This window comes from Kogia breviceps, chromosome 1 (assembly GCF_026419965.1).
Source record: "Kogia breviceps isolate mKogBre1 chromosome 1, mKogBre1 haplotype 1, whole genome shotgun sequence".
NCBI classification, from domain to species: Eukaryota; Metazoa; Chordata; class Mammalia; order Artiodactyla; family Physeteridae; genus Kogia; species Kogia breviceps.
In genome coordinates this window covers 86,584,919-86,605,573 of record NC_081310.1, presented here as the reverse complement: position 1 = coordinate 86,605,573, position 20,655 = coordinate 86,584,919, and the positions used below count along the sequence as shown (strand labels likewise).

At 54.8% G+C, this 20,655-nt stretch overlaps 2 protein-coding genes across 2 annotated transcripts; one reads left to right on the top strand and one right to left on the bottom strand.

Annotated features, from left to right (window-relative positions):
• Positions 1–2,697: 2,697 nt before the first annotated feature.
• On the top strand, positions 2,698–7,955 carry MEX3A (mex-3 RNA binding family member A). The gene is made up of 2 exons (XM_059055089.2): positions 2,698–3,151; positions 6,758–7,955. The coding sequence occupies exons 1-2, from the start codon at positions 2,698–2,700 to the stop codon at positions 7,864–7,866; spliced, it is 1,563 nt and encodes a 520-aa protein (XP_058911072.1). The 3' UTR covers positions 7,867–7,955.
• Positions 7,956–13,299: 5,344 nt separating this feature from the next.
• On the bottom strand, positions 13,300–19,846 carry RAB25 (RAB25, member RAS oncogene family). The gene is made up of 5 exons (XM_059055470.2): positions 19,555–19,846; positions 16,567–16,762; positions 14,748–14,941; positions 14,015–14,095; positions 13,300–13,634 (listed from the first exon to the last, which is right to left on the bottom strand). Exons 1-5 carry the CDS (start codon positions 19,595–19,597, stop codon positions 13,522–13,524), a joined length of 627 nt encoding a protein of 208 aa, XP_058911453.1. The 5' UTR covers positions 19,598–19,846; the 3' UTR covers positions 13,300–13,521.
• Positions 19,847–20,655: the final 809 nt, after the last annotated feature.

The following is a 20,655-nucleotide window of genomic DNA, read 5'->3' as shown; positions in this document are numbered from 1 at the left end:
GGGTCCAGCAGGGGCTGCCCCTTCCCCTACCCTGCCCCTTAGTCTGTCCCTTCCCATTCAGCAGCTGTCCCCTCCCTACTCGCACACACTTGTTTCTGTCCTTTGTTTTCCTCCCTGGCCAAACCCCCAAGGCTTCTTTGGTCATTAGCCTTCTGCTTTAATTAGCTTAGTGGGGAGGAAAGTGGAAGCAGGGCAAATTCAGGAGTGGGCATCTAGGGGGAATCTCATTTCAGAGGGGACAGGAAGGCTCAGACCAGCTGGTGACAAAAGGCCTGGCACTCAGTCAGTCCCTATGCAACTGTTTGAGATTGCTGTTCATGTGAAAAACAGTCACCTGGTCCACAGAGTAGGAGGCTTTCCCCATAGCTCCTGGTTCCCCCAATCCAGGCTCCTGGGGCAGAAGGAGAGGGGACAAGAGCAGGAAACAGCCACTCCCACAGGGCCATATCTCTCCAATTCTTCCTCGCCCACTCTTGCTTAGAGGCCGGAGCGCCCAATCCAAGAAGGCTTGTTGTTAACTTTATGTTAAATCCTCGATCCAGAGGGCACCCCTCTCCAATTCCGGGGGCTTCCAGGGTTTCTCAGTCATGGCTCCCCTTCCCTGGATCTTCTGCCGGGCAAAGAAGCAAGAGCCCTGCAGTGAGCCAACCCCCAACCGCTCCGGAGATCCTCCACACTGGCTCCCACCCTCCCATTGGTGTGCAAATTTACTCTCTCCAAGAATCAATTTAGGGAACTGGGCTTGCAGCTCAGCCCTCACGGCCTCACAGTGCCTGGTCTATGAGGTCATCTCCTCTGTCCCCCTGCCTCCAAGCAGGACTTTACCTCACAAACTAGTTCAGATTTTTGGTTTCCAAGGCACTCCAGAAAAGGACACCTTACCACTGTAGCTCACCCACCCATTCTTATAAAACTCTTTTGGGAAGTTCTTAAAAGTCTGACCTCAAGCCCTCAAGTTGCAGTGCCATCCCTTCTACTGGGAAAGACCCAGGCATAAAAAGGGTAACAAAAGAAATGTTGAAGCTATGGGGTAAGGGGAGAAAAGATTGCATTACACTCCAACTTCCACAAACTCCCCTAAAAGTGCCCAACTGTCCAATTCATGGCTTAAAAACTGATTTTTACTTTCACCAAATTTCCAGAGTCAGAGGAGCTGAATTAATGGATTTCAATGGGGGAGAGGTGGGATGATGGTGAAGGCTAAAGAACAGATCACCCCCAAGCTACATATATGGCCCAGGCCTGAAGAAGTCTGGGGCTCCATTCCATCCAGTCTCTCTTTCCTCCTTCTGTCGCACCCAAAGCTCCTGGCTCTCACCCGAAACTGTTAAGTCACATCATGCCTTTAAGACTTCCCTTGCCGCCTCACTCTCTGTCCCCCAACTTCTCTCCTCTCCCTCCACTCCTTCATCCTCCTCACTTCACCTCTCCACAGTCCTCCCAGCTCCCCTCTACTGATCAGAAGGATGTTAACTAACTCACCTCCCAGTCGGTGCCTCTCAGATCTCCGAGACTGGGGGAGCGGGAGGGGACGAGGGGGGATGGCTTGCCGCTTGGAGATGAGGGGACCCCGTCTTTTGCCAAGGGGTCCCACCCTCCAACCCGGCCCCCCATCCCGGCCCCCCCAGCGCGCAGAGCCGTGTTCTCCCCGCATCGCGGCTGCGGGCTTTGTCTGCTCTGCGGAGAACCTCTCCCCGCGGCCCAGAGCCGGGATCGACTCTGGTAGAGCGGGAGGGGGGAGCTGAGAGCGGAGAGGGAGCGCGGCAGGGAGGGGGAAGAGGGGAGAGAGAGCGAGAGCGAGAGAGAGAGCGAGCGACAGAAAGCCGCAGTGACCCAGCCGGGACCGCTCCCCGCCCTCTCGCCCCCCCCTCATTACCATAAGAAAGAGGGACCAAAGACCTGCCCGGATCGGGAAGGAGCCCGTCTTGGGAGGGGGGCACATTCCATTAGCCTTTTTTCAACACGTTCCGTTTCTGTACACTGACTCCTCTCCCGGTGCCCGCCTCTTGGAAAAATGAGGGACCTTGACTTCCATCCCACCCCCAGCTTCGCCTCCCAGCCGCGGGTAAAGACCGAAGGCACATCCATATATTCCTCGGGTCAAGGAATTCGTCCCCGCGCCCCCGAGGGCGGGAAACTACAACTCCCGGCATGCCCCGGGCGCCCCCGGCGCGCCCCCCTCCCGTCAGTTCCATGCTGCTCCATCCAGTTCATTTAAAACAAAAGAGTTTGAGCGCTGGAAGGGGCTGGGCTCTATTGGGGGCCACTGAGCGCCGCTCCTGGACTGGGGCTCGGTGCGGGAGCCTAAGGGGGGCGTCTGGACGGTGGGGTCTAGAGACTCCCGGGACCGAGGCGGGAGGGGTGGGGGCAGAGATCCCGCAGCCCCCCGCCCCCCGTCACCCCCGGAGAGGAGAGGAGATCTGCTTTCTTGGTTTTGCTTCTTTTTCCCCCCACCCCCACCCTGGGGGCTGGGGCGAGGGGAGTCGGGTTACAGGGTGTTTGGGGAGGGGGGCTTAGGGGGAGGGTCTATCTTTCTATCTCGCTTTCTTCCCCCCTCCCCAGTTCTTTGTTCCCCCCTCCCCACACACCCCCCTCCTCTCCTCTCCCCTCCCCTCCTCTCTCCTCTTTTCCCTTCCACCACCTCTCTCTCTCTCTCTCTCTCTCCCTCTCTCTCTCTCCCCCAGCTTTTGTTTCGCCATGCCTAGTCTAGTGGTATCTGGAATAATGGAAAGAAATGGGGGCTTTGGAGAACTAGGATGTTTCGGGGGAAGCGCTAAGGACCGAGGGCTGCTGGAAGACGAGCGCGCCCTTCAGCTGGCTCTCGATCAACTCTGCCTCCTGGGTTTGGGGGAGCCCCCCGCCCCCACGGCGGGCGAGGACGGGGGAGGTGGGGGGGGCGGCGCCCCCGCGCAGCCGGCCGCCCCCCCGCAGCCGGCCCCGCCGCCGCCGCCCGCGGCGCCCCCGGCCGCCCCGACGGCGGCCCCCGCGGCGCAGACGCCCCAACCCCCCACCGCCCCCAAAGGGGCCAGCGACGCCAAGCTCTGCGCTCTCTACAAAGAGGCCGAGCTGCGCCTGAAGGGCAGCAGCAACACCACCGAGTGTGTACCCGTGCCCACCTCCGAGCACGTGGCCGAGATCGTGGGCAGGCAAGGTAAGCGGGCGCCGGGACCGCGGAGAGGGATTGGAGTGGGGGGCACCCCATCCCTACCACGGAAAGTTCATTTCCTCCCTTCTTGCCCGCCTCTGGCTCTGTCCCTTCCCCACAAAGGGGGACCCGCCCCCTACCCTGATTTCCAAGTGCCACAAAGTTCCCTGCTACCCCCACCCCCCCAGTTGGGACTGTTCTCCAGATCCTTCCTCCCCCAGGGCTCTGCCCTTAGACAAAGAAATATCCTCTCGTGGAGAGAGGGAAAAGGGAGGGGGATCGGTCTTCCAATCCGGGGAGGCTGTCCGGAGGGGGTGTCCACTCGTAGACAGAAAAACTGGTGGAATGTGCAAAGAGTTACTCAGAAGCCCCAACTCCGGCATTTGCTAGTGGTTTTGGGGAGGGGGCACCCCTGGGACCCCCAGCCCCCTGGAGTTACAGACTTTGGGGGAGACCTGGCCTGGGAAGCTAGACTGAGTATCTATCTCTTTGTTGGGCTGAGTGTAGGAATGAAAGGGGGTGTGGCTCATGGGAGGGTCCCAGCCTGGGGGTGAGGTGGGACAAGGGGGCTGCTGGGAGGAGGGAGTCCTGTGGTCACCCACACACCAAAGTTGAATGGTCTATGGGGTTTTGGAAGGGGAGCCTCCAATGAAGTGCCACGTCCTGGTGTGGACCTCTCCTCCTCCCTCTCAGGCTTTTGTTCTGGGCTGGCCACGGCAAGGGGCCAGAGGCCTGGAGAGGGGTCGCTGGTAGTAAGAGAGTAGGACGGAGTGGGTGAGGGCATGCTGGGGGTTAAGAAACCTTCACCTGAGAGATTTGGTGGAGGGCATGTGTCTGGGTGTGTTGTTGGGGGGAGGGGGGTGTGGGTGTAGAATTAATCCAGTATAGTATGTCTGATACCACACCCTCCTCCGCTCCAGCATCCCTGGGCGGGTGGGGGTGGGAGTGTTGGTGAGGGTCCAGACTGAGCAGACGGGATCCTGGGGACCCTTCCCTCTCCCAGTTTCCCAAAGGGGAGTTGGGGGGTGGGATTTGGAAATTGCAAGGGGGCTGGGCTGGGAGGTGTGGGGTGGGGGAGGAGCAGGGGAGGAGCTGTCCCACAGTGGGGAACAATAGAGGAGCTGCATTCCGGCTGGGAGTGAGGGAGGAGGCCGGCTGCTGGCCGGGGAAGAGGGGAGGCAAGCCAGGAGGGCCCCTACTCCACATCTCACCTCATCTACCAGAAGTGTGGGGGGTTGGGGGGATTTTGCAGGGAGATCCAGAATGGAGGAGGGGAAGATGCCACTCCCAGACATAGCCCTCATCCTCCTGGGCACTCCATCTCTTGAGATTTCTGGTTTTAAAAGTTGGATTTCCTCTTGTTGCCAGAAACTAGGGACCCAGAGCCCTGGAATTGGGTGGGGACACTGATATCTTTTCTTGGGTGCGGGGGTGGTCTTGGGAGGCCCCGGAATTTCATAGAGTCATTCTTTCCTCTTCTGCCTCCGCATCAGATGGGCCTGTCTCTCATAAAAGTAGGGGGATTTCTCCTATTCAGAGAAGATAAGCCTCTCCCTCATTCCTTAAGTAAATGGAAGTCCTTTCTCTTGTCTAACCTCCCTCCTCCTGCTGCAGTGTCAGTGCTCCTCTATTTGACCTCTAGGAAGGTGAAGCCAACTGGGTCTTCCCTTCAAGAGATGATTCTTCAGGGTTGCGAAACCCAGGACGAGGTCCACCACCAGTTCTGCACCTCCAGGCCTCTAGCTTTTCTCCCTAGTTTTATACCCGGCCTGTCCTCCTCACCCTAACTCCAATCCCTAAAGACACCTAGCTCTCCCGTAAGTTTATGGGCTCAAAACTTAGAGCCAGAACCCCGATGCCTATCAGATGCCATGCGATTAGAAGTTGTAGGAGAAGGGGCTTCACTGTTCCTTAACCCTCCATGCCTCACAAATAGAACAATCATTAACTGACTGACATTAAAGCAGCAAGGATGTGGGCTGGACAACAGGTAGGACTTCTCAGCTGTCAAGAGGTCTGAAGGCAAAAAGGGAGGAGCAAATTCTCCTTCCTGAGGTCTCTTGAAGGTGAGGAGAGCTGCCCCCTACCCACTCTCTCCTCTTCCCACATGCCAATCTGGAGAAGAAGCCATCTGGAGTGGAGGAAGGAGAGGGAAAAAAAGATGAGCTCACCCCAGGCCTGTGGTTGGAGGGTTGGGGCAGAATCAGAAAACTAGGACCACTGGCGTTGGTTGGGGAGTGAGGAAGGGAATGGTGAATGTGTATCTGGAGAGGGGTGTGAACGTGTGTAAATGTGAATGGGGACCAAAGTTGTGGGCAGGTGTGTATAGGAATGTGTTGCTTGTGTGCTGGGGATGATGGGGATGGAAGAGTGGGATGGATGAAAGGTTGAAACTCAGGGAATCTGTGTGTATGGGAGAGAGGGGTATGTGAAAGTGTACATTAGGTTTGCACCATAAGTGTCACTTAGATAAAGGCACACTGCATCACGGCTCCTAGGTCCGTGTGTGTGTGCGCACGCGCAAACTCACACACGTAGCATGTGTGCTTCGAGGAAGCATGTGAGTCTCTGAGGTTCTGTGTGAAGCTAGGGGCAGGGAGTGGGAAGTGGGAGAGGAGGAGAGAGGCTTGTTCACTCAGCCATCAAGGTCTGCCACCTTTAAACTGCAGTGTGGCCGTCCCAGCCTCCCTCACTTTTCTCTTTTCCCTTCTCCCTCTTTGTCTCTCTTTGTCTGGGCCTTTCTCCTTTCTCTTTCTGCCTCTCTCCCCAACCTCCCACCTTGAACCCACTCCTCCTTCAGAGCAAGAGTACAGGTCCAGAACACCTTCTTCCCCACCCTACTCAGCCCCCAGCCCATCTTGGCTCTCCTGCCCCCAGGGGACTGGGTGGCAGGAGTGTCCATGGGGTCAGGTGTTACACATCATTATCCTCCTTTCCCTCTTGAAACTCTGATTCTCAGACCCTTCCCACTCTTCCACACTCCACTAGTTGCTAAAAACTTGGTATGAATTTGGGACCCACTGAGAGACACTCATGGTGGAAGCCATGGGAGCAGCTGGGGGTCAGTGGTCCCAGAGTAGACTGGAGGACACTTTTAAGGCATGGAGATCAAGTGAGGAGTAGATTGTGGGTTGCTGGGTCCATTGCAGTTCTGAGGAAAGATCAAGGTCAGTGACAGATTGGAGATTGCTGTTGCAGGGCAGGGTGGGGTGATGAAGTGATTTGGAAGTTTGAGTAGCCAGAAATCAGTAGAGAAATTGTGGGAACGGCTGGTGGTTGGAGAGGAGTTAGTGAGTAGGTTTGAGGTTAGCATCTTGTCTGAAGGGTCAGTGATTATTTCAGGGTTTCAAAGAATGCGTGAATTTGGATGTGCTGAATGGAATTCAAGGGAAAGTTGGGACATTTGGCGATCTGTGGTTGATAGAGACGTTGGGTAGATTTTAAGATACGATGAGTGAATTGTTCTGGTTAGGGTGGATTGGGGGGGCAGAGTTCAAAGGGTAGACAGAGGTTCCTGGGGGGCTGAGTATCTGAGTAGGAGCTTGTTGGACTCAGCACAAACCTTCTTGCCCGGTGAGTTTCTTTCTCTCTTCCCTTCCCTACCTACCCCAGGCTGCAAGATTAAGGCTCTGAGGGCCAAGACCAACACCTACATCAAGACGCCGGTGCGAGGCGAGGAGCCAGTGTTCATGGTGACCGGGCGGCGGGAGGACGTGGCCACAGCCCGACGCGAAATCATCTCAGCAGCTGAGCACTTCTCCATGATCCGGGCCTCCCGCAACAAGTCGGGCGCCGCCTTTGGCGTGGCGCCTGCTCTGCCCGGCCAAGTGACTATTCGTGTGCGGGTGCCCTACCGCGTGGTGGGGCTGGTGGTGGGCCCCAAGGGGGCAACCATCAAACGCATCCAACAGCAGACCAACACGTACATTATCACGCCAAGCCGGGACCGAGACCCGGTGTTCGAGATCACCGGTGCCCCGGGCAACGTGGAGCGTGCGCGCGAGGAGATCGAGACGCACATCGCGGTCCGCACAGGCAAGATCCTCGAGTACAACAATGAAAACGACTTCCTGGCTGGGAGCCCCGACGCCGCGCTTGATAGCCGCTACTCCGAGGCCTGGCGGGTGCACCCGCCTGGCTGCAAGCCCCTCTCCACCTTCAGGCAGAACAGTCTGGGCTGCATCGGCGAGTGTGGAGTGGACTCTGGTTTTGAGGCCCCGCGCCTGGGCGAGCAGGGAGGGGACTTTGGCTATGGCGGGTACCTGTTTCCCGGCTACGGAGTAGGCAAGCAGGACGTGTACTACGGGGTGGCGGAGACTAGCCCCCCTCTCTGGGCGGGCCAGGAGAACGCCACGCCCACCTCGGTGCTCTTCTCTTCCGCCTCTTCCTCCTCCTCCTCTTCCGCCAAGGCCCGCGCTGGGCCCCCGGGCGCACACCGCTCTCCTGCCGCCTCTGCGGGACCTGAGCTGGCAGGACTCCCGAGACGCCCGCCGGGAGAGCCGCTCCAGGGCTTCTCTAAACTTGGGGGGGGCGGCCTGCGGAGCCCCGGCGGCGGGCGGGATTGCATGGTGTGCTTCGAGAGTGAGGTGACTGCCGCACTCGTGCCCTGCGGACACAACCTGTTCTGCATGGAGTGTGCAGTACGCATCTGCGAGAGGACGGACCCGGAGTGTCCCGTCTGCCACATCACAGCCACGCAAGCCATCCGAATATTTTCCTAAGCCCCCTGCCCCTTGCCTCCTGGGGCCACCTCCCAGGGGCCCTTCTTGGAGCTGTGTTCCATTAAGGCCTTTTGGAAATCAGTGATTTGAGGGGCAAGGTGCTTAGAGATACTCGCTCTCTGGGGATGGGGGAGGGGAGGCGATGGTGGCTGGAGGGTGGACCACTTTCAGAGCCTCTGGTCACCCTGTCCTGGAAAGGTTGGGAGGGGGCCAGGCCGGAAATTTTACTAGAGTTACAACTCTGATACCTCAACACACCCTTCAGTCTGGAAGCAGCTAAGAGAAACTTTTGTTTTGCCAGAGGTGGCCACTAAGGTATCCTGACCCCCTCTCCACCTACCCTTATGTGTGTCACACTACCCTTTCCTCTGTGGAGGGGATGGGGAAAGGGAGAGGGAGAATTACCATCTGTATCTAGAGGTGCTCTAACAATCCCCAAGCCCTCTGGTCCTGACCTCTGACCTCCAACCACGACCCTTTAGACCCTCCACCGCCATATCCTGTTTGGGAATCTGTTCCTGGGTTTCCAGCAGTATAAGGGGGTTGGGGCCCTTTCGGAAGTCAGGATAGATTTTCTAAGGGTGAAGGGGAGGAAGTATGTCAACCAATAAAGGGTTCAGAACTCATCTATCCCCACAAAGCTGGGCTAGAGGAATCTGGAGAGGGTGTGCTCCTCTCTGACCCCTTGCAGCTTTTCCCTCCACTCTCTCCTCCCCATCTTTCTTCCCTTTGGGTTTTCCTCACTCCTTTGTTCTCACCCCCAACTCTCCTCTTTGCTTCCCTTTGCTGGCTGTCACAACCAGCCCTGTCTTGCTCTTTCTCTTTCTTCCCTTCTCCCCCCTCCCTCCTGCTCCTTCCAGCCCAGCTTTGGGGACACCATCCCCCTGGGGAGAAGTAGGGGGAAGAACAATTTGATGGTCCCCCCTAATTCCTCTTCTGGCATCCGGAGGCCCTCTCTCCTACTCCTCCAAAGAAACACCTCAAATTCTTGATGGAATGTATCCCCGTTCTCAGTGAAAATGTGAGGAGGGGACCAATACTGAGTTACATAAAGGGTCAAACCTCCACCTTAATCATCTTGGGGCATTACATTTAGGGAACAGTTCTTGGGCTGGATTTTCTGGTGGTGGGAGGGGGAGAGCCAGGGTAGTGTGTCTGCAGTTTTGAGCAGGAAAGGGCCTGAGGCCATAGGAGAGGCTGCTGGGGGGAGGGGCTGCTCCTCCTCCCCTGCAGTGCCCCACTCCATGCGCCCCTCTCTGGACCTGACCTGAACCCTTATTAGCACGCTAATCATGAAGTCTCTGTCTCACTCATTGCGGTTGAGGAGAGAGACCAGGTCTTCAGACAGGGGTCAATCCAGAGCCAAGCAGGATTGGGGTACAGCAGGGCCTATTCTGAGAATCATGTATGATTTTAAGCCTTGCACCCCCTTTGCTGCTTCCCTACTGCTCATCTGGGGCAGCCACCAGCCTCCCGCCCTCCTGGGTTCCGCTGGTCGGGCCAGGAGAGGATGGGGGATGGGAGTCCCACGGGGGTCCTAGGAGATTCTTGTATATAGTAGGGTGGGACTCTTCTAAGTGATCTCTGAGCACTTAAACTCCGGAGTCCCATTCTTCCTGGATGGAGAGGGGGTACAGGGATGGGGGTACAGAGGGGATTTCCTCCTCTCCTTCCTCCTGTTGTGAATTAACTCACCTCTCCTCAGCCTTCCCCTCCAGACCACCAGCCAGGGAGGGGAGCGGAAGGAGGTCACAGCCAGGAACACTGGCCTGTGACAACTTCCCTCCTTCCCGCCAATGTGAGCCATCCTGAGATGTCTGTACAATAGAAACCAAACCAAATGGGCACCCCTCGGTCGCCGAGGGGGGGTGGGGAGGGGGGTGGGAAGATGGGATGTCTGTCTGTCGATCCCCCTCCCCCTCTCCACTCTACCCACAAAGGCAGAAGACTGTTACACTAGGGGGCTCAGAAAATTCAATCCCACTCTTACTAATTGAGCCAAACCTAGAAACAAACGCAAAACATAGTGAGAGACAAGATAGAGGAGAGAAAGAGAGCGTGAGAGGGAGCGAGATAGGTGACCAACACAGAGGAGAGAAAACAAAAATAGCAAAAAAAAAAAAAAAAAAAAAAAAAAAAAGCAGTTCTTTATAATTTAATATTCTATTTTAATAAAGGCGTTTATTACCGTATAAATGTAGCAAAGAACCTGGGCTAATATGAAAAAAAGACTTTTTATTAGGTAATTTATTATATGAAAAGGATATTTTATTTTATGATAAAGTGATCCTTAAAAAAAATAAAAAAACTTTAGAAGGTTTAGAATATATGTAGGGAGAGAAGAAAAAAAATACATTTGTATTCAGAGTTAAATCTTAAAAAAGTGTTTTTAATATATGTTCGGGTTTACGTTCCTTTTTCCCCCCACTTTTTTTTTGGGGAGGAATGTCATTTGCTTTTCCGGGGGAGCATCCTGGGATGGATCGTGGAGACAGGGGCTAGGGGAACTTGGTCCCTCTGGGGCCCTGCAAGTAGATTGGATTTCACTCCCGGGGCTCCCTCTCCCTTCTACCCCTCCCCCTTCGGGGGAGCCGGCAGAGCCAAACAAAGAAAGGGATTAAGGAGAAAGGAAGAAGCTGGAGGACTGAGGACTGAGGATCCTGGGGTGTCCCCCCCTTCCCCTGCCCTGTCCCAGGGGCGAGTGAGAAGGGGAAGTCCAGAACTGAGGCCTAGCAGGCCTATGGGAACCCTCAGAGAGGTGTGAGATTTAAGAGAAATAGTTTTTTTTGTTTGTTTGTTTTTTTAACCAAAAATGAGAGAGAGAGAAGAAAAAGAAAGAAACCGAGGGGTTTAAAAGAAAAGAATACTACAAAATAATAATTATAATAATAATAATTCAAATTTATTTCATATAATCCTAGAGAAAAAGAGAAAGAATTACTAGTTACTTAGTAGATGATATTCAGATAGCTTAAAGTTTAGTAGCATTGAGGGCCCCTGGGTCCAGTAGAATGTATAAAAGTCATAACGAAAAGGAAAATAGAGGAGGGAAGTGTCTGAGTCCACCCTGAGCCGCTCCATCTTCAGATATCAGGGTGGGAGCAGGTTGCTAGGTAAGGTTAGGAGCTTCCTTCCAGTCTGCTGGGGTTGATTCTGAGAATCCTTGGATTTTTAAATTATAGGACAAATAGATGAGGGGCCCAGTTCCCAGGGTCTTTGAAAGGATGAACAGTGGTCATTTCAACCAGAGGAGGGCTGGGCTAGGGACAGCAGAGGAGGGAGAGCACATTCACCTGCACCCCTGCTCTGCACCCCAGTACCCGAGGGCCTGCCCATCCTGGCCTTCCCTGTCTGTTGGGCAGCCCTTACTCCGAATATGTCCTCTTGGGGTTCTCTGGGAGGATGGAGACTGCCCAGCTCCAACCCTCCTGAGGCAACTTCTCCCAGGCCTAACTGAGGAAGTCCTTCTTGTAGTATAACCTCAATCCACTCCACCTCAGATTGATTCAAGAGCCTGGTAGGTCATTTCACCAACAGACACACATGCACACGCTTCTTTCTCAGAGCTTCAAGGGGACTGAGGGGGTGGTCTGTCCCCCTTCCTTGTTCCCACCCAATAGTCTACTTAGCTTCTGACCTCTGTGGCAGCAGGTGGAGGAACCAACTCAATAATCGTTCTCCTTTAAAGCTGCACTGTGCTTTACAGGTTTGCAAAAGTGCTTTATTATCTCATAGAAGTTAGATTCCAAGAAGGACTTCCCACCCACTGGGGTAGAGCAGAGATGCTGTCCTTAAAGGCCTGGGAGAACTGGTCCCCAAGGGTACAAAGGCAGGGGGAGGGCGGCAGCAACTTTGGGTGACCCTGACCCTAATGCTCTGTTCTAGTCCACCTCCATCTGTAAGTGTTCAGGTAGGGGTCATCCACTGTGCCCTGGCCCCAGGGCACATCGCCCTCCCCACAGAAAACTGGGGAGCTTGGCTTTTGCTTGTGAGAAATCAACTCTTTTTTTTAAGCACTTGCCTTCTACCAACCCCAGCTTGCAATCAGGTCGGGCCCCTCCCTCCTATCCAAGGGGGTGTGGAAGCCCCTTGGCTCTTGGCAAGAAGAGCCTGCTCCATGACACCAATGACTGTCATGGCCCTCCCTGGCCCTAGACCCCAAACACACATCTCCCTCTCCCCAGTTTACTCTTCTCACCCCACCTAGGGACAGATATCCCCCCTGCTCTTTTTGTCCTAGAAACCCCGCTAGTTTGGGAAGGTAGCGTCTGGGGTGGGGAGGGCTTCCCCTTCCCCGCGCGAGGGTACGGGTGGGGTAGGGTGGGTGGGGGGAGACAGCCCTGGGGCAGGGGGAGTGGTCTCTCCACTGTAGAAAGTAGAGTAGGATTGTGGTCAGACTTAATTTGAGGCATCTAGTGAAGACACGTTACAAATCCACCAAGGAAAAACGTTTCAAAAGCAAACTAAAGGCGGGAAAAAAAGGACCCATGAATAATCAAGTCAAAGTGATGTTGCACAAAACACAGAGAAACCAAGAAGGGGGAGGGTTAATGTATTAAATGTGCTATTAAGAACTTAATTTTATTAAAAGTATTATTACTTAAGGCTCTGGCTTCTTTCTCTGCATGTGAGTCTGAACCACCTTGGGGCGAGTGGGGTTTTCTCTGGTGTGATTCCGGGTGACCCTGCTCACCGTGCAGGAAGTGGATGGCTCCTGCCTGCTCTCCACAGCTCCCTACTTGCATCTCCAAGGGCTCAACCTCTCTTTTCTCCCCACTTACCGCCTTCTATTCCTTTGGGGTGCCGGCAGACCTCCTTCCACTCTGCCCTGCAGAACAGGGGAAGGCGAGGCTGGGTGACCTCGACCCTCCCTGGACAGCCAGCTCGTGGACTCGATGGAGAAGGGGCAGAGAGCTGAGAGCCCGACACTCTCCACTCATGCCCACCAGATTCAATCCATCCCTACACACCGCACCCCCTCTTCTTCGGGGTCAGGCAGAAACCTGGAAGGAACACTTAGACCCGCCACCTCCCAGGCTTAAAACTCCTTCCCCAGCACACACAGGGCTAGCCCTGACTCCCCCTTCTCTCGAACATCTCTCCCGCCTCCTCCCCTCACCCCTGGCATCGGAGTGCCCTCAGTTCTTGGCACCAGGGCCCTGGGCACCAGATGGTACCCGCCGATGGTTTCCTTTTGTCTCGCCTTCCAGATACCCCCTCTCTGCCATGCTGTCCTCCCTCCCCTACCTGCCCTGGGGGTTGGCAGAGGGAAAGGCGGGCCCCTCCCACCCCCTTGGCACTGTCCCCGGACCACAGGACTCCAGAGGCAGCTGGCCCTGGGGGGCAGTGTATGGTGGGGAGGATGGAGGGAGGGGGAGGGGAAGGGGAACTGAGCCAGAGATGAAGGGGAGGCACCAGGAAGCAGCAGGATATCCAGGTCTTGATACAAAACACAGCTTTATTGGGGGGCCCTAGTCTGTGAGGGGGTGACCGATAATAGAGATACGTGGGGAGGAGGGGTGGCGCATGAAGACCTTAGAGCTCTGCGGGGCTGCGAACAAGGACCGGCCACTCTGACATCTAGAACCACAGGGCAGGGAAAGCTCCTGGATCTGGGGTGGGAATGGGGGACACCAGAGCGCCAGCGGGGGCAGGTCAGAGGCTGATGCAACAGGCCCTTTTCTCACCAGGGCCCGGCTCACTGCCCAGGGTGAGGGCATTGGTCCGGGTGCTGTTCTGCCTCTGCTTGGACACCTTGGCGAAGATCTCTGTGAGGGCAGAGGGCAGTGGTCAGGTCAGATGAAGATTTAGAGCCCGCCCTCCGCATACACACTCTACGTGCCCCTTTCTGAACACCGGGGGTTTTGCTAGAAGGAAGAGGAGTCTGGGCACCTGGGGCCCTTCTACTTACGTGGGTGGAGAAGGGCTAAGACTCAGCTCCCTGGTAAGTGTGGCCTTCTGTGTCTTTCCCTAAGCTCCAGCTGAGGGGGTGGGGGGCATACTAGGGAGGCTCTGAGAAGGCTGGGGGCCCACAGAGGGGCTGAGGAATCAGCTGGGGCGGGCGAGGGCTGGCTCTCTGCGTTCCTCACACTGTCCACAGAAGGCTCACGGATGGGATGGGGTGCCTGCAGAATGGCAGGGGCTCTACCTTTGAGGACAGTCTCAAAGGCCAGCTCAACGTTGGTGGAATCCAGGGCCGAGGTCTCCAAGAATAGCAGCCCATTGTTTTCTGACAGGAAAGGAAGCACACCATTAGCTGTGGAGGGCCAACGCGATAATAATAATATTTACTTCATGTTTACCATGTACACTTGCTACGCACTAAACCCTTGGCATGTGTAGCTCATATAAAACTTAAAACAGCTTGTGAGGTAGTTTTGAATACTAACCCTTTCTTATAGAAGAGGAAACTGAAGCCCAGAAACAGAGAGAATGAATAAAGAACTTGCTTGGTGTCCCACAGCTAGTCATTGGCCAAGAGATGTGAAGCTGGGCCATGGGACTCCACAGCCTACACCCTTAATGTATCTTGCTGCTTCTAAACCCCAGAAAGCCTGGGGAAAGTGTGACTGCAGGTGGTCAAGGGAGCCCACCTGCTACACTTAAGATCTCTGAGCATCGCAGGGTGGGCTGTCCTAAAACCAACTATGAATAATTGCCCATAAAGACAATCTCAGGGCAAGTGGTGAGACATAAAGAGGGACACAGGGTCACAGAGGGGAGGGTCTAGGAGATTCTGAGGAAGATGGGATAGAGGTGGTGGATTCTGCGGAGGATGTCCAAGCCGGAACCCTACGGTGGGAGCAGGGGCTGGGGAGGTGGGATCTGGGATTGCATTGGCAGGGCTGGAGGGGTCAGGCTGGGTCATGGTGGGCTCTCACCAGCGAACATGCGGGCCTCGTCAGTAGGCACCTCTCGGGCCTGGCTGAGGTCACTCTTGTTACCAACGAGCATGACGACGATCGTGGCCTCGGCATGGTCATAGAGCTCCTTCAGCCAGCGCTCCACCACAGCATAGGTCTGGTGCTTGGTTAGGTCAAACACCAGTAGGGCCCCCACCGCACCACGATAGTACCTGGGTGGGGGGTAGTGGGGTGGACAGAGGCAAGGTCAGGGCCATCAGGCCCAGCCTCAGAGCAGAGCCCTCAAGCCAAAAGCCACAGATGAGTACCAGAGATGGGGAAATATGAAAACTAGAGTCCAGAGACCCAAACCGCACAGGGCAGCCCAAAGCTCCCATGTCTGAAGCTGAGCGCCCTCCAGGGATACTGGTCTTGAAGCCTCCGAAGACTCACCTCCCTTCTCCAAAACCACTGGCTCCCTCCTCCTTCCTAGCCCTTCTGCTTCTCCAGGTCTTTTTTTCTGATTTTAGCCCCTGCTATTCACCAATGTATACCAGGGCTCTGGTCAAGACAGCCTCCTAGATGTCCCACCTCTAAGATCTTGACCCACAGTGTCTTCTCTCTCATGGCCATCTTTCTAGGACTAGCTAAATCTCCCCTATCATCTGAGGCATCCTTGCAAGCATCCAGTCTCACTCTTGGAGTTAGATGGAGCTTCTTCAGACTGGTGGTATCTAATTATTCCCATTTTATTGAAGAGTCAACTGAGGCTCGTAAGAATCAGGTGGTCAGGACTTCCCTGGTGGCGCAATGGTTAAGAATCTGCCTGCCAATGCAGGTGACATGGGTTTGAGCCCTGGTCCGGGAAGATCCCACATGCTGCAGATCAACTAAGCCCGTGCGCCACAGCTACTGAGCCTGCACTCTAGAACCCGTGAGCCACAACTACTGAAGCCCTCGCGCCTAGAGCCTGTGCTCTGCAATAAGAGAAGCCACCACAATGAGAAGCCCGTGCACCGCAATGAAGAGTAGCCCCCTCTCACTGCAACTAGAGAAAGCCCGTGCGAAGCAACAAAGACCCAACACAGCCAAAAATAAATAAATAAAATAAACGTTTTTTAAAAAGAGTCAGGTGACCAGTCCAAGAGTAATGGGTATGTATAAACAAAGCCCCTGACTCCTGTGCTGTCCCCACTACACACACACACACACACACACACACACACACACACACGCACACACACATGCACACACACACCACCTTTGGCCTAACACTGACTGGGAGACACTCTGTGTCTGGTGTCAGGAGACCTACGTTCCTCTGTGTCCTCTGAGTCTTTGTAAAATGCAGCTGAGGGGTCCAGCCCTTTACCTTGTGGTTAGACAGTGAAGGCTGCCAAGTGCAAAGCACTGTGCAGAAGTGAGGGGGTGCTCTTGATCGCGGAACCTGCCCCTATCCCAGCTGCACCCTAATTTCACCTGCTTGAGACTCAAACTCCTCGTATTTAAAGAGGAATTAATGATAGCACCTTACTCCTGTGGTACTTTGAGGATTACATAAAATGCCCAATGTAAAGTGCCTTGTACCTTCCTGGGCACATAGCAAAGACTTAAGTAAGTGGTGGTGATGACCCTTGTGTTTAGTTCCAGCAGTCAGTATCACTGCAGCCTGTCTCAGACTGTTTGTAGCTCACAGTACTCACGTCTCCTGACTTGGGCCACAGTGGCCCATGGTCCCATTCAGGGAACTTACTGTTAAGTGTCCTTGCCTCCTCCTCCTCCTCCACCTCTCCTCCAGAGGTATGCCCTGACTTCCCCAGCACCCCCGCGCCCCAGGAGACCCCCAGCCCCAGCTCACGCCGAGGTGATGGCTCGGTACCGCTCCAGGCCAGCCGTGTCCCAGATCTGAGCCTTGACAGCGGCGGTGCCCAGCATGACAGTGCGGGTGGAGAACTCAACCCCGATGGTGGTACGGCTGTCGTGGCTGAACTCATTGCGAGTGAATCGGGATAGCAGATTGGTCTTCCCCACGCCTGACTCGCCGATCAGCACCACTGAAGGAGTGGAGAGATAAGGGCTGAGCTTGGAGGGTCTGCCCATCCGAAAAGGGGAGCTGAGCTCAGAAAACTGAGGGAGCCAGGTCTCCTGGCAGAGGCTAGGGTCTGCAACTCTACATGAATGCATCCATCCAGGGGCAGAAGGGCTGAGAGTTTGAAACAGGCTGTTTAAGAGTTCTAGGCCTGGTCTGTTGTGACGTGGCTGCAGAGTCAACTTGCGAATATGGTGATGGAGTGACGTCTATGGGCTGTTTGTGGGTATTGGCATTCAGGGTTGTGAGGCAAGAGGGAGGGTAGGGGCCTGGGGGGAGGTTGCACATTTCTGGGTGGGGGAGTATGAGAACATTGTACGTGTTTCTAGGTATACGAGCTGGAAGGACAAGTGGGAGGTTTGTGTGTCTCTGCGTGGGGAGCAGAGGTGTGAACAGGAGAAAGTTTGGCAGGTGACACGTCTGTGGGTGGGGGGAGAGGTATGGACGTATGTGTACAAGAAGTTAGGATCCAGTTGTCCCCAAGAAGGGGCAGTCTTATATGGTTCAGACCATGGGACTGGGTGTGGGACCAGCTATGTGTGTCCTTCAGCAAGCTATTATCCTCTCTGGTAAGTGGTAATAACAATAGCATCTATCTTATGGATTGTTGCAAGAAGTAAATGAGATATTGCCCAGGATATAGTGAGTGTGCAAAACTGTTACTGTCGTTATTGTTGTTGGTAGGCCAGTGCTTTTACCTTTAGGTTTTCAGGGACAAGGATCCACCAGCAGGGCCGTGAAGAGCCTTACCCACCATGCGTGAGCTGGGACTGGGGTTAAAATGTGGGGCTGATGTAAGTATAGCTCATAATCGCACTGGCCCTGAGCTACCCAGGGTGGTTCAGGAAAGGCAGGCAGGCACCCCAGGACTGGACACCACATATTCTGGGTGCTGGTCCCCACTCAGCCTCTGACTAGCTGTGTGACCCTGAACAAGTGGCTCACCTTTTCTGGGTCTCAGTTTTCCTGTTTATAAAACCTATAAAGGCCCCCTCCAACTTAAAAAATTCCCTATTTGTTTAGTGCAAGAAAGAGCTGGGAGCTGTATGGGTGTGTGTGGATAAGAGGTTGTATGGACGTGTGTGTGTGTGTGTGTGTGTGTGTGTGTGTTCCTGCCTCTCCCCTACTGGGAACCTCATCCCCATCTCATCCCTCCCAGTGGGTGTGCTCTGAGCCCTATCCTCAGGCCCCAAAGGGGCTCAGGGCAAGGGCTTTGGAGTCAGACAGACTTGGGTTTGAGTTCTGACTTAGTGACCTTTTGTAAGCTATTTGCTCTGTGTCTCATCCTCATCTGTAAAATGGAGATACTAATGGTTAACATTTATTGAGCGCCTACTGTGTGCCAGGCACCATCCTGAAGGCTTTACAAATATTAACTCATTTAATCCTCACAACAATGCCATAAGGCAAGTACCATTATCAGTATCACTGCATTTTTACAGGGGGTTTAAATGATTGGCACAAGATGGCACAGCTAGTGAGGTAAACACGAGGTATGCTGCTCAGGTGAGGCTTCTAGGAAGGACTTGCCCCCAGCCGCAGGGAGTGCAGTCAGCATACAGCCTTCAGCTGTTGGCTCCTTCAGCATCTGCTTCTGATGCAGAGGGCAGCCTCACCTGAGGTCATACCTTTCCTGGGCAGCCTGCATGCAGCGCCCGGGCAAGGAGCAGGGAACCCAGAGCTGCCTGCCCTTGGCCGAGGCTCTGTGATCTTTGCAGTGTGACTTCTCTCTCTGCCCAATCCTGCGTCCTGCCTCTTCCTTTCCCTGCTGTTGAGCCACAATAAACATCTTACACCCCAAACTTCTCAGTGTCTGCTTCTAGTGACCCCAACCTGTAATAACTCGTAAACAGCAGGGCTGAGATCTGAACTCATGCTTTCAAAATGAGAGATAATTTTGGGGTTGTTATGGTGATTAATGAGCCAGTGGCTGGCACATAGCAAGGGTTCAAGAAACGATAGGAGTAGTATTGCCCCAGTCTACTGCTAACCCTTACTCTGTCTCCCTTCCTGGGAAAGATGCTGGGAGTACAGGTTCCCCAACCCTTGGTCAATCGAGAGTCCCAGCTCAAGTGAGGGCGGGGCCGAGGCTGGGAGAGGCAGTGGGGTGGGGTGGCTGGAGGGGGAACCATAGGGCAGCCATTCCACCCTGCCCTGAAGGAGGTGTGCAGGTGGGGGTGGGGAACACTAGAGTGGCCAAACACAGGGGCAAGATAAAGGAGCAGTAGAGATACATGCGGGCTTCCAGGGACAGCCAAGTTGAACCCACTTCCTGGTATTTGAGCCCAGGAGTTCTATTAGACCCTTCTCCCAATCATTACATTTTCCCTATGGCTTTCTCCAGCGCTATGATGGGATAGATCTATCCTATCTCTCCTTTCCTGTACAGCTGCCTAGAAAGGTGACTTTCTTCCTCTTAAGTTGGCTTGTTTCCCCTTCTCAGGAGGGAATCCTCCATCTCTGGTGCTGCAGTGGCTGACTATTCCTAGGCGTTTGGGCTTCCATTAGGAACAGGGCAGAGGAGCCTAACTTGGCACCATTAAGGGGTGATCAGCATTATTTACTAGAGCATTCTGGCAGTGCCAGTACACAGACCCTCCCCCACTCCTTAGGCTTTCTTTCTTATCCAAAGGACTGATGAGCCCTAGGAGGTAGGTCCTGCTAAGTGATTAAAAAGCAGGAAGGGGCCTCTGGCTCTGTTGTGCTCTTCCTGGGTCTCTCTCAGGCATTCCTTTTTCTCTATGGACCCCGACTCACCCTTGAAGACAAAGTTATAATCTTCCTCGTTTCTGTTCCCCATCTTGGCTCCGCATGGAGGGCACAGGTGTCTTCGAGGGCAGAGGTGACGGGTCTATGCGTTGGCTCAATGCCCTCAACCCTCAGCTCTCCAGAGACCTGGATCTGCCCTTCCTCTCATCGGGAGTAAAGAAACTTCTGCAGCCAGAGGGATTGAAGGCCGACTTCAGGCTAGCCAGGGCCTAGTGGGGCTCAGCTCTGGCAGGTGGCGGTGCTGTAAGGAAGCTGAGAGGACGGAAGCTGAGAACAGGAACAGTGAGCGGCTGGAGACCTGGGGCCCAGGTGGGTGGAGAGACAATGACGTCAGACAGGTTAGACAGGTTGGGTGTCTGCTCTGTCTGAGCTCCTGCAAGCAGGCGAGCAGGCTCAAGGGAGTGACAATGGGGGCAGCTGGGACAGGGACAGGACCTTCACAGAACCAGCTGAGAGGACGGAATCCGCATTGCTAGGTTCCTGGGACCTGTGGCCATGCGGGGCCCAGCCACCAGTGAGTAAGAAATAGTCCCTTGGGGAGCAGGAAGCTACCCGGCCTCCTGCTTTTCCGCAGAGCCTGGGGTGAGGGGTAACTGGGGGCACAAGAGGAAGGGCTGTTGTGAGGAGGGGCTGGGGTCACCCTGCTGCAGTGCAGAGCTCTGGGAGGTGCATCTTAGATATAGCAACTTTTGCCGCTCCTTGACAGCCCAGGGCCTGGGATGGGCAGTTTCTCATCCTGGGTGGAGCTGGAACTTGCAACCTACCTGCTTGCCTGGGATGGGTCCCTTGCTACAGCACTAGGAAAGGGGCTGGTAGCTCCCCGTCCAGCCTTGCTCTAAGGACACTGGATAGGGGGAGACCTGGGGCAGAAACAGCAGATGAGGAGAGGGGTCTGAGTGCAGGGACAGGACTTCTGGATTTTTTCTACTCCTTCCCCAGGACCTGAGGCCTCAGAGCAAAGCCCTCCTGTCTGCAAAGGGCTTCCTGATCTGGAGAGGGTCTGTGTGAGCTTGTGAATGCCTGGAGAAGAGGGAAGCGGTGGCCCTTGTAGGCCACTAGGGGTCACCCTCCCAACCCCAAGAGTAGAAA